Source organism: Crocodylus porosus, unplaced genomic scaffold (genome assembly GCF_001723895.1).
Source record: "Crocodylus porosus isolate Cpor-Errol unplaced genomic scaffold, CroPor_comp1, whole genome shotgun sequence".
In the NCBI taxonomy this organism is placed as follows: Eukaryota; Metazoa; Chordata; order Crocodylia; family Crocodylidae; genus Crocodylus; species Crocodylus porosus.
The window spans coordinates 187,513,182-187,528,964 of NW_017728886.1; the positions used below are offsets into that span (position 1 = coordinate 187,513,182).

General features: G+C 41.0%; 1 protein-coding gene across 4 annotated transcripts in view; it reads left to right on the forward strand.

Annotated features, from left to right (window-relative positions):
* MIB1 (mindbomb E3 ubiquitin protein ligase 1) overlaps nt 1-15,783 on the forward strand; it is a 115,126-nt gene that overhangs the window by 29,153 nt on the left and 70,190 nt on the right. For all 4 annotated transcript variants that reach the window (XM_019546909.1, XM_019546918.1, XM_019546924.1 and 1 more), the window contains exons 7-11: nt 3,083-3,266; nt 3,618-3,762; nt 5,867-6,000; nt 7,078-7,185; nt 13,305-13,502. In XM_019546909.1, coding sequence (XP_019402454.1) covers nt 3,083-3,266; nt 3,618-3,762; nt 5,867-6,000; nt 7,078-7,185; nt 13,305-13,502 — 769 coding nt within the window. The remainder of the gene's footprint in view (nt 1-3,082; nt 3,267-3,617; nt 3,763-5,866; nt 6,001-7,077; nt 7,186-13,304; nt 13,503-15,783) is intronic.

A 15,783-nucleotide genomic window follows, 5' to 3' on the forward strand; every position in this document is an offset into this window, starting at 1 on the left:
GTCCTCCTTCCTCCCTTTTTTGAAGATGGGAACCACATTGGCCCTCTTCCAGTCCTCTGGCACCACACCAGAGCACCACGAGTGCTCCTACAGCCGTGCCAGGGGTCCCGCAATGACCTCAGGTAATTCCCTCTGCACTCTGGGGTGGAGATCATCCGGACCAGCTGATTTAAATACATCTAGTCCCTCCTGAAGTTCCCTGACTAGATCCTCCCTGACGCATGGCCTAGGTGCGCCTCCCCTGGGGCCGGAGGGGGGCTGATCTGGTCCCTGCTCGGGAAAATGGAGGCAAAGAAGTCCTTAAGTAGGTTAGCTTTGTCATCTGGTGTGACAACCAAATTTCATAGCGTGTCTTGCAGGGGTCCCACGTTACCCGGTACCTTTTTTTGCCCCTTATGTATTTAAAAAGGACTTCTTGTTGTCCTTGGTCCAGGAAGCTAGTCCCAGTTCCGTCTCTGCCTTGGCCTTCCTGACTGACCCCCTGCATCCCCAAGCAACCACAGTATAATCCTCCCTGGTGATGGCCCCTCCCTTCCATTAGGTGTGCGCCTCCCTTTTAGCTAGGAGACATTCCTGGGTGCTTTTGGTGAGCCATGGGGGCTTATGTGCCCTCCTGCTCCCTTTTGATCTGTGTTGGGATTACCTCCGTGTGGGCTTGGAGGATCGTCTCCTTAAGGAGTAACCACTCTTCTTGGACACCTGACTTCCCTCCCCTCTGGGACCTCAGTGCTTCCCCGACTATTCTCCTTAACTCATTGAAGTCTGCCCGCCTGAAATCTAGGGCTGCTGCCTTGCTGTAGGCCTTCACCACCTTGCGCTGGATGATGAATTCCAGCAGGTGATGATCACTGTCACCCAGGTGGTCGAGCACCCGCAGCCTCCTCACCAGGTCATCTCCCGTGGCCAGCACCAGGTCCAACAAGGCGTCTCCCCTGGTGGGGCTGTGCACCTCCTGGGTTAGATGAAGGTCCTGCATTCTGGCTAGGAACCTACGTGAGCGTTCAGACCTGGCTCACTGCTTTTCCCAGCAGATGTCCGGAAAGTTCAGGTCCCCCATGACGACCACATCCTTTGACTTCACTACCTCCGTGAGCTGACTTAAGAATTCCTGGTCTAGCTCTTCCCCTTGGTTGGGTGGTCTGTAGTAGACCCCCATTGTTAAGTCTCTTTCCCTTCGATTGCTGTCTTGCTTATCCTTTTTCACTTTCAGATTTATTAATCCAAGCTGCAAATGTATTGCTTCTTAGGTTTGAACCGGTTCTTACTTACAGAAGACATTGGTCCTACGTAGTAGGTGGTAAAAGTGTTTCTGAACATGGATGGCTAAGCTTCGGAGGATGATACTTTTATGTTATGTAAGCACGTGTTGACTTTGAAATTGGCCAGTGCAGTCAAAGGATGGGAAAAAGTGACTGAAATTAGCCAGTGCAGTCATAGTCATGTTGCTAAAAATGGTGACTTAGGTTTTCAACTATTTAGCTGCAGTAGGAACACTATTCATTTGGATTTTGCTTCTATATTTTTTCAAATTTTAGGTAGCCATTTTTCAGTAAACTATTTAGCTGTCAGTGTCTTATGATTTTGTAGATGATAAATTTTCTTTTGACATTCAAAGCTAGCCTGTACGGTATTGGTTGGAAGATGGATGTCTCTTTCTTGATTAACAAAAAGATAATAAATATTTGTTTCTCAAAAGTAAAAAGGTTTTCCTGTTTTGAAGGTGAAATAGTGGAGACAATATATAAAGTACTCTGATATTCAGAAGTAGGGGCACGTCTCTGCATGGAAGATTCTTTAACCCAGATTTGTCCAACTTCTGAGCTATATCTGGGGACTGCACCCATGGAGGTCCTTCAGATCATATGCTGTGTTGCTGGCATCCTCTTCCCCATCTGCACCCCCTGGGGTCCCCTGAGCCATCCACAGGCTCCCTGTGGGCCATGCTGCCCCACCCCCAGGAGCAGCAGCAGGAAACTAAAACCAGAGGTGAAAGGTGGGGAGCAACAGCAGCTAGAATAGTGAGGCGAGAAGAGCCCAGGTGGGAGCCTGTAGACTGCAATTTAAGCCCTCCCAGGCCATGAGTTCAACAGCACTGCTCTAACATTTTAAGTAATATTTCTTCGTCTCAAAATAGACTTTTGTGTTACTGGCTTGATGGTATCAAAGATACATGGACTACCTACAGCAAAAATACTCTTAAGAAGCAAAATATAAAAATAGACATCACCAAACCAAGCCAAGAAACTTGCAGACACGTGAGCTTACATGTGTCCTGCTAGTTTGTTTCGTTTGCCTAGAAAAAGATTAACTCCATATTATTTTTTAGGCCTTTCCTTCAGGAAACTTAGTTCAAAGGAAAAACTTGTAAAAAAACAATACAAAACAAAGCTTTTCCTTTGACCTGCACAGGGTTCAGGTCCTGGACCTGCTTTATTCTATTTCTCATTGTTCTAGGGGTACAGGAACTTAGCTGTCTTCTGAAGCTTCTCCGTCAACTTAGTTCTCAGCTTCTGTTTGCATAGGCATCACTTTTACCTTCCAACTGGGTCTGAATGTTAAACAGGGCTGGCTGGCCGGCCTCAGGTCTCCTGACCTGTAAAGGGGCAGGTTATTCTTTGCTTTTTGTTAGTTATATGCTTCAAAGGGCAAATAAACCAATAGATTTCACAGTATAAGTCAATATAGTTTAATCGAGTATATGAGTATAGGGTATACCTCTTTGACAAATCTCTTCCAACTTATACTTAGCCTCTGACACTAAATGAAAAGAATCTGTATAAACTACTCTCCCCCAGTGTTATTTCTTGATACATCAGTTTTTTTCAGTTATGCTGGTCCTCTCCTTTTATACCAACGTGTTGGAAGGTACATCAGATTCTTAAACCAGCAATTCCTACTATGGGAAATGAATCTCTCTCTCATACAAGGAAAAGTTTCTGCAGAAAGAGTATCTAATAGCTATACCATAATATCCAGTTATTTGAAGTGTTAAGGCATGCAAGCATTTCTTATAAGTGATTTTTTTGTCGAATAGCTTTCCTCTTTCATGTTAAATAATTTATTTTAATTGATTTATTTCTAGATGGACATTTAATCCAGCTGTTCTCACTAAAGCCAATGTTGTCCGGAGTGGAGATGCTGCTCAAGGTGCAGAGGGAGGTACCTCACAGTTTCAAGTGGGTGATCTTGTTCAAGTTTGTTATGATTTAGAAAGAATCAAGCTGCTTCAAAGAGGTCATGGAGAATGGGCTGAAGCAATGCTTCCTGTAAGTGTGTTTTGTACACCAAATGGTGTATGTTGCATGGTATTTCTAATTACAGCTGGGAAAGGACTGAATGTGGAGTAGTGGTGCTTTTTTTAATTGTTAGCTAAATTGAACTAGTGTAACTCTAGTGAAAACCATCCTTGATGCCAGTTTAGACATGGTTTAGCAGTCTGCAAAGCCTAGAACGCAAACTGTTTGAACCCATGGTAAAATTATTAGACTGTGCATATGCTGATGTTAAAGTATGATTTTTAAAACTATATTACTTCATACAGGTGCCAGTCTGCTATGGTATTTGAATATCTACATGTCTTCATTTAAATATTATTCTCTCTCTTTTTTTGGGGGTAGACTTTGGGCAAAGTTGGTCGGGTTCAGCAGATTTATTCAGACAGTGACTTAAAGGTAGAAGTTTGTGGGACATCTTGGACATACAATCCAGCAGCTGTCTCCAAAGTGGCATCAGCAGGGTCTGCAATAAGCAATGCATCTGGTGGTAAGTGAATATTTAGTACTGTATATATGAAATATCTAAAGATGAATGTGTCAACTCAAATTGACAAATACTGATTTGAAATCTGTATATAGGGGTGATACTGTTCAATTCTGAGGACATCTAGTGCAGTATCTGGCTTCAAAGGGAGCTGCAAAAAATCCTGCAAAAAGTTGACTTAGAGTAATATAAACCACTCACCATCCTAATCCAAACCTCAAAAGTAAAAGCGTAGTTGGTTTACATTCTCTTGGTGTCTGAGACCTCTGGCAGACATTAATATTATCGCACTATTGGGATCAGAGGAATTATATGCACTATCCCAAATACCATGAGTCCTGCAATTTTGGGGATAAAAAAATCTTTCGATCCTTATTGCGTGATTTCCTGAGCCCCCGTGGCAAATACGGGATGCCCCTTTGAACTGTGGGGATCCTGGACTGCCTCTAGTGATCAGCAGAGGGCAACCCCAGGTCTGGGACCTGGTGAGAAGAAGTGAATTGTGGCTTCACGAGCTTCTGCATCTCTGATTTCAGTTAGTCCATGAGGTTGCACCTCTGTTTGGACTTCTACTTCTGAGATGTGAAGTTGCAGTACCTGTGAAATCACTGGTAGAAGGGGTGTCACTTTGTGCTCCAAGCCTTGGGGCACGGATTTCAGTTTATAAATTTAATCTAAAAAGGCAGAAGTTTGATATATGAGGTAACCTGTGTGTGAATTAAAGTATAGTGAAGAAGATTTTTACTGAGTTGACTCTCAGGGTGGACTTGATTGATTTAAATCCAATTGATTTAATTCACTGGTCAGGATGCCTCGATTTAATCATTGTTTTCTACAAAAAGTGCATTTTTGTTGGTTGATATTACCTTCATTAAAATATTCTCAAACAGGGTCTCTTTTCTGGCCTGGCAAGCCTGCTTCCATGACAGGTTTTTCCTTCTACCATACCATTCCCTCACTAGCTCTCAAATCAATGGAGAGACTACACTGGGAAACTTATCCCTCAAGGCTTCTGGAATATTGTGCTCAAAATGTTTCTTGTTTCTAGGGTCCCCCCCCCCTTTTGAATTTACCTCCAGACTCCTTCCTTGCCCAGATGAACTCCACCCCCAACAATCCTCTATTCATTTAACTTCTTGAAACTTTGAGGGAGAGGTAAGGGCTTGGCTCTGGGTACACAAACTTACAGAGACACAAGAGGGTTGATGGGTAGGTAATCAGGTGTGTTATCTCTTATCTCCATATACTGCTGCTAACAAGGATGTTATCTCAGGCGACACAAACCCACAGTTTGAGAACTGAAACTGAGCATCACGGAGGTGCTTGTTGGGATCTTCTCGACTGAGCACTGAGTCCCATTGGGTCGAGCGGTTTTCTTTAATAGTTACTAATCTATAAATGAGCCCCTCAGAGCCCCATAAGATTGGACCCCCTAATATAGTCCATGGCCTGTTGTGACCTATTTATAAGACTTTTCTAAAAAGGTTACATGAATACATCGTCTCAAAATCCCTATTCCAGGATGATATCTTTGAGCTTTAACATATCTTAAATTAAAACTATTTTTAGATAGGTTCATTTTTAAGAAAAAGGCATTGTAACAAAAAAAAAAAAATCAAAGAGTATGATTAAATTTTTAAAAATCTGGCTTTAAAAAAATCTGTTTTTTATTTTAAAAAATAGTTGATTTTATCCACCTTGTTGACTTTACTCAGGAGCTAGTAGCATGACAGTCAAGGTAAGTGGGTAGAAATTTGATTTACTGGCCAATAACTCTCCTAATATTCTTTGCAGAGTTAGATTTCATACTACCTTGAAGGTTATTAGCACCTGTGGAATGAAGTGTTTAGAAAGGATCAAGTAGATTGTAGTGAGCCACAAAGTCAACTGACTCCCTCTGTACTGCCTGACTAGAAATGCTGCTATCAGTACCAGATAGTTGGTTTTAAACTTGGAGTGGAAAATCAAAAGGCGCTACATGTGCACCCCGCTGGTTCCACCCCTGACTATAGCTACTTTTGTAAATAGCACAACAAATTTACCTTTTTTCCTGTTTCCCAGTTGTTGGAGTTGTGGTTCTAACAGTGCTTATGCATAATTTTTCCAGAAAGATTGTCCCAGCTGTTAAAGAAGCTGTTTGAAACGCAAGAATCTGGAGATCTCAATGAAGAATTGGTTAAAGCTGCTGCTAATGGAGATGTAGCAAAAGTGGAAGATCTGCTAAAGAGACCAGATGTGGATGTGAGTACTCTTTATTGGGATTTCTGACTAAGGGAGCTGAAGCCATCCCAAATCTGGCTTGGGTGGTTCTTGTGCCTCCTTCCCTAAAACTTGCATGATAAGTGTGTCAAGGTTAGACAGGCAGGGATGGAGTTGCCGCCTTTTCCAGTAGGCATATTTTTGTACTATCTGTGATATTGGCCCATAAGTTATTATTCAGTTGGGATATAGTAAAGAATAAAGCAGTGCTGGGTAGGTGATAATTCCCTAGCTTCTAATAGTTGATAACTATTGTATGGGAGCAGGAGCCCTTCTTAGCTAGCCTTTTATTTTGGTTGCTTTGGTCAAGTTCTGAATTTGCTCTTCATGAGGATTTTGCTGTTTGGTGAGGAAGCTCCTTTTTTTTTTTAAATCTCCTTCCTTCCCAGTGTTGACAGGACTTAAAATAGGACTTAAAGACTCGTAGGAGAGTAGTTTTGGTTTATAATCAAGTACTGTTTTTCATTCAATAGAGTAGTCATCAAAGGCCAGAGCTTGGAAATTTCTGGCTTTAAAGTTTAATTTGAATTTTGAGTTTATTCAGGTTTATGCAAAAATAAAATAAGATCTTTAACCAAGGTGCTCAGAATCCATCATAAAATACAACATTTAATCCTCCTGCAGAACATAGAACTGGTCCTAGAAACCTGATTTTCGTCAAAGGACAACTTTTACAATAATCCAAAGATTAAAATTTTCAATTTAGTAATAATCCTTTTTGAAATGAGTAAAAATCAAGGCAACCTTACCTTCCTTTTATTTGTCTTATGAAGTCAAATGGCAAAACAATCCTAATAGATTATCTGATCCATTCTTAATGGTGAACATTTTGAGTGGTTTTTGTTGAGTGAGTGATTCTTTTGGAAGCTATTAAGATATGTGGAATATTAGCAACCAGATGGAGATTTTTTTTCTTAGAGTACTGGTGAAATGGGAGTTTCACTGTAAATTATTTATCACATGAAATTTTGCTAGGGCTAATTGTTTTACATGTCTTCATATTTGTGTTTGCATGAATATGTGCTTCTGTAAATTAACTTTATTAATATACAATTTTAGGTGAATGGACAGTGTGCTGGACACACAGCTATGCAAGCAGCTAGTCAGAATGGACATGTTGACATTTTAAAATTGCTTCTGAAGCAGAATGTAGATGTGGAAGCAGAGGTAAGTGAACATTTGAAAAAATGCAGTTTCTTTAAGTTCCAAACTTCATTACAGATAGAAGTCATAATTAAACATTTTTATAACATAGCTACCGATTTCCAGTTCTGGGGGAGATCAGATGCATCATCAGCAGTGCCTCTGTTTAATGTGTGCCTCTGTTTAATGTGTAGTCATTCTTTTGATGATTTTCTTCCAAAGGTAACTTTCCTTGTCTGGCTGGTTACTCAATTCTGTTGCAATCCTAATAATGCTGGAGATGTTAAAATAAAGTAATTATTTTACAAGATGGGTGGTGAGATACCATAGAGACCTACTCAAATCATGATTTTGTGGAAATCCATGGGAGAGAGGGAGTGGGGGGACTTGTTAAAAATAAAATGCTGGCTGTGCAAGTCGGCACAAAGACGAGCAGATGAGATGGTTGCTATCCCCACCCCTCACTGCTAAAAGGGGTCTCTGTTGTGCGGCCCTGTCCCTCTCAGCCAATCAGCAGCAAGGGGCAGGGCTGTACAATGACAGTCCTCTCTACCAATTAGTGGTGGGAGTGGGGGACATGGGGGCTCCACCACAATAAGCCCACAAAAATGGCAGCTGACCCTGCAGTCTGCCTGTGAAAAAGGCCAGTCTTGAGTTGGGTCGATCCCTAACTGTAAATGGCCCTGGGAGAAGGAAGGGATTCCTGAGTCAACTGGTTTTGTTTGTTTGTTTAGCCACTCACTTTAATTGTCATCAGGATCCTGTGAGATGGGGCTGTTTTTGTAATGTGGGGTACTTTTAGTACAAGATTCCCTTTGTGCATCTAAATTGAATTTCTTTAGTCATGTAACTGATATTGTGGGTACTTATGTGTAAGCGGTGATTCAGGTTTTCCCTGCTTTGCAGACATGTAAGCATGTGAATGTAGACTGACCATTAGCAGTAAACTATGGTCAACTTACCAGGCAGCTACACATGCTTGCCTATTCTGCATGTGTATCTGTGTCCAACTCTGGAAACCATAGTTGGCCAGAAACCTGATTAACTGGCATTTGACTTACCCATTTGGTACTTGAGTCTTCTCTGCAACTTTGAGGGCTCATAATGAAAGGTGAGATTTCCATGTAATTCTAGATCCTGAGTTTTAAAATGAGAGATTTCTAATAGAATTGAGTTAGCAGCATTGCAAACATGGAGGCAAAAGTCAGGTTCTATCTGTTACTTTCCTGCCTTGGCCTGTGTCATGGAAGGAGGAAATAATCATGGTTTATACTCTCATCTGCTGCTTATCAGGTAGCGAATGTCTGTGCTGGCCTAGCTTCTGGTGGGAGAGAAATCCATCAGTGGGTTATAAAGGAGAATTTGTCAAATCCTTGGGCCCAGGAGAAACAGGTCTGACTCCTGTTAGAGGTTAGGACAGGACAACAGTGTAAAAATCTGAATTTCTCCTAGCTGGCCTTGCTGTTGTTGGGTTGCAGTCCTATGTGTACTGAATCTTGTTCTTCAGGAAGGAGATACTATTTCTCTGAAGCAGTGATCCTTAATGTGGGTGCCATAAAATCTTGTCAAGCATGCTGTTGTGTGTCACAGAGTTCTCACTGGTTGGTTTGCAGGCATGGTTCACAAGATAAACCAAGAGACTTCAAATGAAAATCTGTAGTGTTAGATAAATTGTTGACCTCTTCTGGTCTTTCTTAGTTCTTTGCAACAGAAGAATTGCTCTGTGGTTTTTCTGTAGTCAAAAAAAAGAGTGAAAACAAAGAACTGGCATTTTTGAGAGGTCTCAAGTGTAAAAAAACTTGAGAACCACTGCTTTGAAGGCTCCATAAAGCTGGGTGTGACTCCCTGTTGCAGTATGGTAATAGAATTTAGGTGAATCTGAGAGAACAATGAGAAGATGGGGATTTTGGAGGTACTAATACTGGGACATGAGATGCGATACAGTTTAGTGCTAGAGCTGCCTGTAGTCACGTGTAGCAGGGAATGCATAATAGTGCTCTGGGTTTAAAAGCAAATCTAACCATACTTCAAGCTGCTGCTGGTATTTACTTTCTCCTTTTGCCTTTTCTCCCTTTGCTGTGTTTGAGGTGAACATTAAAGAGACATCTACACTGTACTTACAAAAAAGACGGTAAATGAGCTAATTGGATCCATACTAGCACAGCCAGACTGCTACCGGTATCTGTAGTTTAGAACTTCTAATCTATAACAAACCCTAGCATATCTACATTTCAGTCACTTCTGTGACTTAAGTGTAAGTACCTGAATGGTGTAGATTTGGGGATCCAGGGACACTTTATATGCAATTTGAGCAGGCATGTGGGTTGGAATGCAGCATGTGGTTGAGATGATTGAATAATGGATGGTAGTGTTAACTGACTTTGGCTGGGTTGGAGAGTACATGAAAATGGTGGAGAATAGAGAAATTGTAGGATTGCATTTAATTAGGACCTGCCTGCACAGGTGTTAGCTTCATTTTGTTGTCTCCCTAAGAAATAGTTGATCTGGTGCTGAATAGTGATGACTTCAGTTTAATCGGGACACATCAGTATGGCTGTATGTAATGTTTTTTTTTATTTGGATATTAAATAGGGACATAATGTAGAATTCCAATCTGTATGTAGAAATTATTGGGTAGTACAGAAATAGGTAAAATATTTCACACTTTCAGTTCATGTTCATTTTAATATTTAGCCTCTTTTTTAATGAGACTTGCTGGGCACAGCTGCTTAAGAAGCTGATTCTGGGTAGTGCTGTTGACATTCTGTGGTATAATAAACACTACAACATGCTTTATTTTTTTTTTTTTAGAGATAAACTTATCAAGGAATAGAGGTAGAAATAATGTCCATATTATGTACTTGGAACTCCACACTTTAAAATAATTGCAAGTATTTGTGTCTTATTGATTAAGTGTTCATGAATTTGGCTTTTTGGCTTAGAATAAATGAGGTTGGAATACCTTATTTATAATGATAGCTTGGTAAAATGATATGTTGTTTTATGTAATATTTCATCCTGAAGGATCCCAAAGCACTTTGCAGATTGTAAATGCATATGTAAACGAGTTGTTTTGCTCACCAGTGAAATACAAAGCACTCTCGAGTGAAATGTAGCTGCTGTTAAACATGATTCTATCATGTTTTACATCAGTTCAAGATAGGAACTGAAGGCCATCACACAATGTGGCTAAAATGCAAGGGAGGTGAGAGGGGGCAGAACATAATTACCCAATTTAGAATTTGGCCAGGACACTGGGATTAACACTTTAATCTTTCAAAAGCTATCAAAGGGCCTGTTTACATTATGGGAATGCTGTCACTCTAAATATGGTGCTAGGAGATTTTTTTCTGCTGCAGTGGTCATACTAGTTCCTTGAACAGTAGACGAGAGTTGTGAACTCTGGGAGGGGTTTGAATAGCTACATTTAGTGTGTGCATGTGCATGTGTGTTTAATCAGTCCTAGCTGATTCATGGCAGAGGTTCTTAATGTAGACTTGTAGACTAAGCGCGCAGACACGTGGCTCATTTATTATTTAGAAAAAAATGGAGTGGACACATTACATACAGCCACACTTGGATGGTAAGTGCCTCAGTCCAGGAGAAAGTTGCATCTTGAAAAATGTGGGATTTACAATCTGTCCATTCTTGTAATCCAGGGGTATCAAAGATACAGCCTGCAGGCTGTATTTGGCATCTGGCCTGTGGTGCTGTCTCTGGGTCTGGAATCAACCACACACACTGCACGCAGCATGACCTGGGCCAGCCTTATGCAGGGTCCTGGGTCTGCATGGAATTCCTGCCCCAGCCAGTCCAGGACATGGGGTCTTGGTGTGGATGCAGTGTGGGAGAGGCATGTCCATGGTGCTTTCCTTGTGGCCGCCATGTGCTTTCTTTGTGGCACCTCTGCTCTATTCAGTTTAATTCCCATGGTATTTGTTTGCTTATAAGTGGCTTGATGACCACCTAGTGGCCAGGGGCTGTAATAACACCTACTCTAGGCAGCTGGTTAGGGAGATTGCAGTCATGCATCTCCAACCATAAAGTTACTGTCTGGTAAAACCCAGGGTAGCTTACTCCTAGTAATCAAGTTATGTCTCCATAATCTAGGCTGTTATATCTTTTATAGAGTTTAACACTACTGAGGATTAACTTTCTTTCATACAATGATCCTGAACATACTATCAATAGATGAGAAATAGAGGAAGACCATTCAGAAGCATCAGCTGCTAATCTCATCAGTTTACTGTTTGCCTTGCACCTACCTAACTGATTTTTAGTTTGAAGTGCAAGCTAATGTTAGCAATTACTTGCATAGCACCAGTTTGTATATTAGCATATATTCTGTATCTAAATTATTGCCAGTTGCAATGTTTTGAATTTATATGTATGTAATAGTCATATAAATGTAGTGGTACAGTCTGCTTTTATGGATGTTACATTTAACTAAATAAAGGCTTGAAGAGTATTTTTTGTTCTCGATTTATGTTCAGTTGAACATTTGCGTAAGATTTCAGCAACATGCACTGGACTGTAAAATATGATCATTTCTTCTTTAACTTGATAAAGGATTAAACCGATTTATCTTGGAAAATAAATAGTGGAAGAAAACTTAAATGAAAAGTCTGTGTGGTTGTTATATTATAGATAAGTGAATGCAATCTTATGCCATAACTTGAACAAATAGCTGAGTGACATACTCAGGTATTGACTAAAGTATGTAGAATGAGGTTGGTCTCCTTTTAAACATTTTTGCTGACGGTAGCTATTCCATAGCATAAAAAAATATGACCTATTAAGATCTTACCCAAAGGATCAGTCTGTTAGGTTTTGGTGTAGGTTCCATTTTCCTCTTCATTATGGTCCCTGTTCCTAGCCTTCTCATTAGACTTTAGATCACCATTGCTTAAAAAACAGAAATAACTCCAACAGTAGGGACTGTGGTACTTGGGTGTTCTCCCTTCCAAAAGGAGGGCCGTGAACAGTAGGCTATGAAATAATACTTCCTCTTGCTTGGTTTCTTTGTCCTCATCACTCTTGCACTTCTGCATGACTAGTAGCCGGCTCCAGCAGGATAGGGAGGTGAAAGAGTGTCGTTGCCTACTCTGTGATTGTGTCCTAGCAATTAGGGCACATATTTGGGAAAAGGGAGATGTAGATTAAAATCTCTTCAGAGTGAAGAAGGTTTAGAACAGGGGGTGCTCAATCTCCAGCCCATGGGCCAAATGTGGCTTGTAGAGCCATAGGTATTTCGCCTGTGGGGCTTTCCATGGATCAGGAAATTTGGCACTGGGGGAGCAATAGCAGGAAATATGGTGTGGCCAGGTTGGAGCTAGGCCACACCCCTTTCCCCTGTGGGGCTGGGCCATGTCCCCACCCCTCTGTGGGGCCAGGTTGGAGCCAGGCTTCCCCCTGTCTGCTTCTGCACAGCCAGATTGAGCCCTGCCATGACCACCCTCTGCCAGATTAGGTTCACCATCTGAATCTAGCCTGTGGACAGCCTGGCCACTGCCCATCCAGCCTGCTGGTCTAGACCCCAGATCTTCTTGAGCTACTGTTCTTACTAGGATGCTGTTGGGCAAGATATAGCTGCTTTCCCTCTTTAAGATGTCAGGCTAGCCATTCTGAGCTACAAATGAATGAAGGTACCTCAGCAGCTACCTCTCAAATGGGATTAGGTACAGTAGATAGTAAATGAATGGAAATACATAATGGTCAGGTGCTTCAAACTACTGAGAGGAGCAGGAGTTCAGATGTTCCTGTGCTTTAGTTCTTTCCTCTTGGCTACCTTAAAGCTTCCTGAAAAGCTCTTTGGAGGTGCTGAACTCTCCCTGTTCTTTTTTTATAGAACAGGTTTAGCTTGGTTAAGTTAGATTGCCCTTCAATGCCAAAGTGTCCCCGTTGTCATTAAATACCTAAACCTGTTCAAACTGGTTTATTCTGCTCTGTGGTACATAGATCTTAGGTGTTGGAACACTTGCATGCAGGCACCTCCAAGACCGTGCAGCATCCAACCTTATTTATTTTTATCTAATTGAGGAAGTAGAATTAAAAATCCCTTACTTAATCAGCTTGAAGCAATCTTTTTATAATTGCATAGAAAAAGGAAATGTGATCGATTCAAATTAATGTTTGCTGTTTAGGACAAAGATGGAGACAGAGCTGTTCACCATGCAGCATTTGGAGATGAAGGTGCTGTGATTGAGGTTTTACACAGAGGCAGTGCAGATCTGAATGCTCGAAACAAGCGCAGACAGACTCCACTCCACATTGCTGTTAATAAAGGTCATCTGCAAGTTGTGAAGACGTTACTGGACTTCGGCTGCCACCCTAGTCTACAGGTGAAACAGATTTGACATACATTCGCTTTTGTCTTCACAGTAAAATGTTTATATAAATATGGTGAATGGATGCTGTTTATAAATATGTCTAAAGGCTACAATCTGAATTGCTTTCTAGATCACTGCATATTTTATTTAAGTATAAAATACTTTTTTCCTTGCTTTACAGTTCATAAACAGTCAGATTAAACCTCCCATCTACTTGGAACTCCCTATTCTCCCTTACCAGTTATGACCTAGAAAAGAGACTTCACAACTTGAGTTGTAGGGTCAGTGTACTTACTATCATATAAAGTAAAAAAAGTTTGAGAGCTGACTTCATCAGTGAGAGTGGTGTTTCATCAGCTCCTCCTTCTAAAGGTTGAGAGCCTCAAATACCAGGTTTATATGAGGAGGGAAAAATGCATATACATATTCATTGGAAATCAGTGTAAACTGTGATACACAGCTATGATACTTAACATCTAGTTGGGAAGAGGTATCAGGTGGGGTTCAACAGAAGTCTGTCCTGGATCTGATATTATTTATTATCTTCATTAATGACTTAGATAATGGAATTGGGTGCATGCTTGGCAAATTTGCAGATGACACCAAGTTGGGTAGAGTTACAGATAGTCTGCAGTGTAGGGCTGGAATCCAGAGTGACCTAGATAAATGGTATGCAGTCAGTCATCTGAAATTCAACAAGGACAAGTGCAGAGTCCTGCACTTGAGATGGAATAACTGCATGCACAAATACAGACTGCCTAGGCTGCGGTACTGTGCAAAAGGAGGTGGGGGTTCCAGTGGACCATAAATCTGAATGTGAGGCAACAGTGTGCTCTTGTGGCAAAAAACCAAGACCATACTAGGTAATCTTAACAGCAAATCAAGGCAAGTGATTCTTCCACTCTGGTCGGCACTGGTGAAGCCTCACCTGCAGCATTGGGTCCAGTTTTGGGGCTCACACCTGAAGAATGATGTGGACAGATTGGTAAGAAGCCAGCAGAAAGTGACAGAAATTATTAGAGGCCTAAGAAGCAATGTTTAAGAGAAGAAGAATGAAAAAACTAGGCCTATTCAGTTTGGAAGAGAGAAGACTGAAGGTGGATTTGATAACTCTTCAAATGCCTGCAGGACAGTTACAGAGAGGATGGAAATGGGCTTTTCTCTGAGGCTACAGGAGACAAGACTAGGAGCAATGGCTTTTAAGCTGCAGCAGAGGAAATCTGGGTTGGAGATTAGGAAGAACTTTATTATGATGATCGTGGTCAAGCTGTGGAGCAGGCTGCCTAGAGAAGTTGTGACATCTCCATTCCTGGAGATTTTGCAGAGCAGGTTAGACAAATACTTGGCTGGGATTGTTTAGTCAGGGATGCTCGTGCCCTGAGCAGAGCTAGGTGGCTTCATGAGGTCCCTTCCAGCCCTACTTACCCATAGTCCTAAATATAGCATGATGGCTCTTTAAAAAATAAAATAAAATGAGGAAGCTGAACAACTGGGCAATTATTCAGTGTGCAAGTTGTTGCCTGTGTAACCTATGTAAAATGATGTAGTGAATCTTGGATAATGAGAAAAATTGAAATGTCCTAGACAATGTAGACACTCTGATTCACTGTTCCAGTCTGGATATCCTGTCAGAGTAAAGACACCTGCAGTCTTCTGAAGGTGAACAGCTGAATAATAAAAGTAAGCAAACTTAGAGTAGTCAGTTTAAAAATGTAATGTTTAGTTCATTTTTTTGCATCTGGCTTACATGCATTACCTTTGTCTTGTATGTGAGCTAGATGGGTTCCTTCAAACCTCAGCTTCTACTAAGCATTACATATACTAACTAACCCGTTGTATTCAGCCCAGTAATGGGAAAATGGATGAAATTTAATAGTCTGTGGTGTATAGGATCTAATGATCCTGTCTGGCCTTAAGATCCTTGAATCTATGAAAAGTTATTTAGAGTCAGTGGAAAACAAATTCAGTATTTTCATAAGTTTCCATAAAATGGACGTCTATACACAACTCCAAATATGCTTTTGCAACTATGCAGGAGAATTTCAGAAAACCTTAGAAAACATCTTCTTCACCTTACCTACTCCAAAAGAGAGCAACTCAAGAAGGAAATCAATACATGCTACAACAATTTAAATGAGAGAAATCCGGATATCTTCCCCAAAATTATACAGGCATACCTTGTCTTACTGCACTTCGCTTTATTGCTCTTCGCAGATATTGCGTTTTTTTACAAATTGAAGGTTTGTGGCAACCCTGCGTCGAGCCAGTCTGTCGGCGCCATTTTTCCAACAGC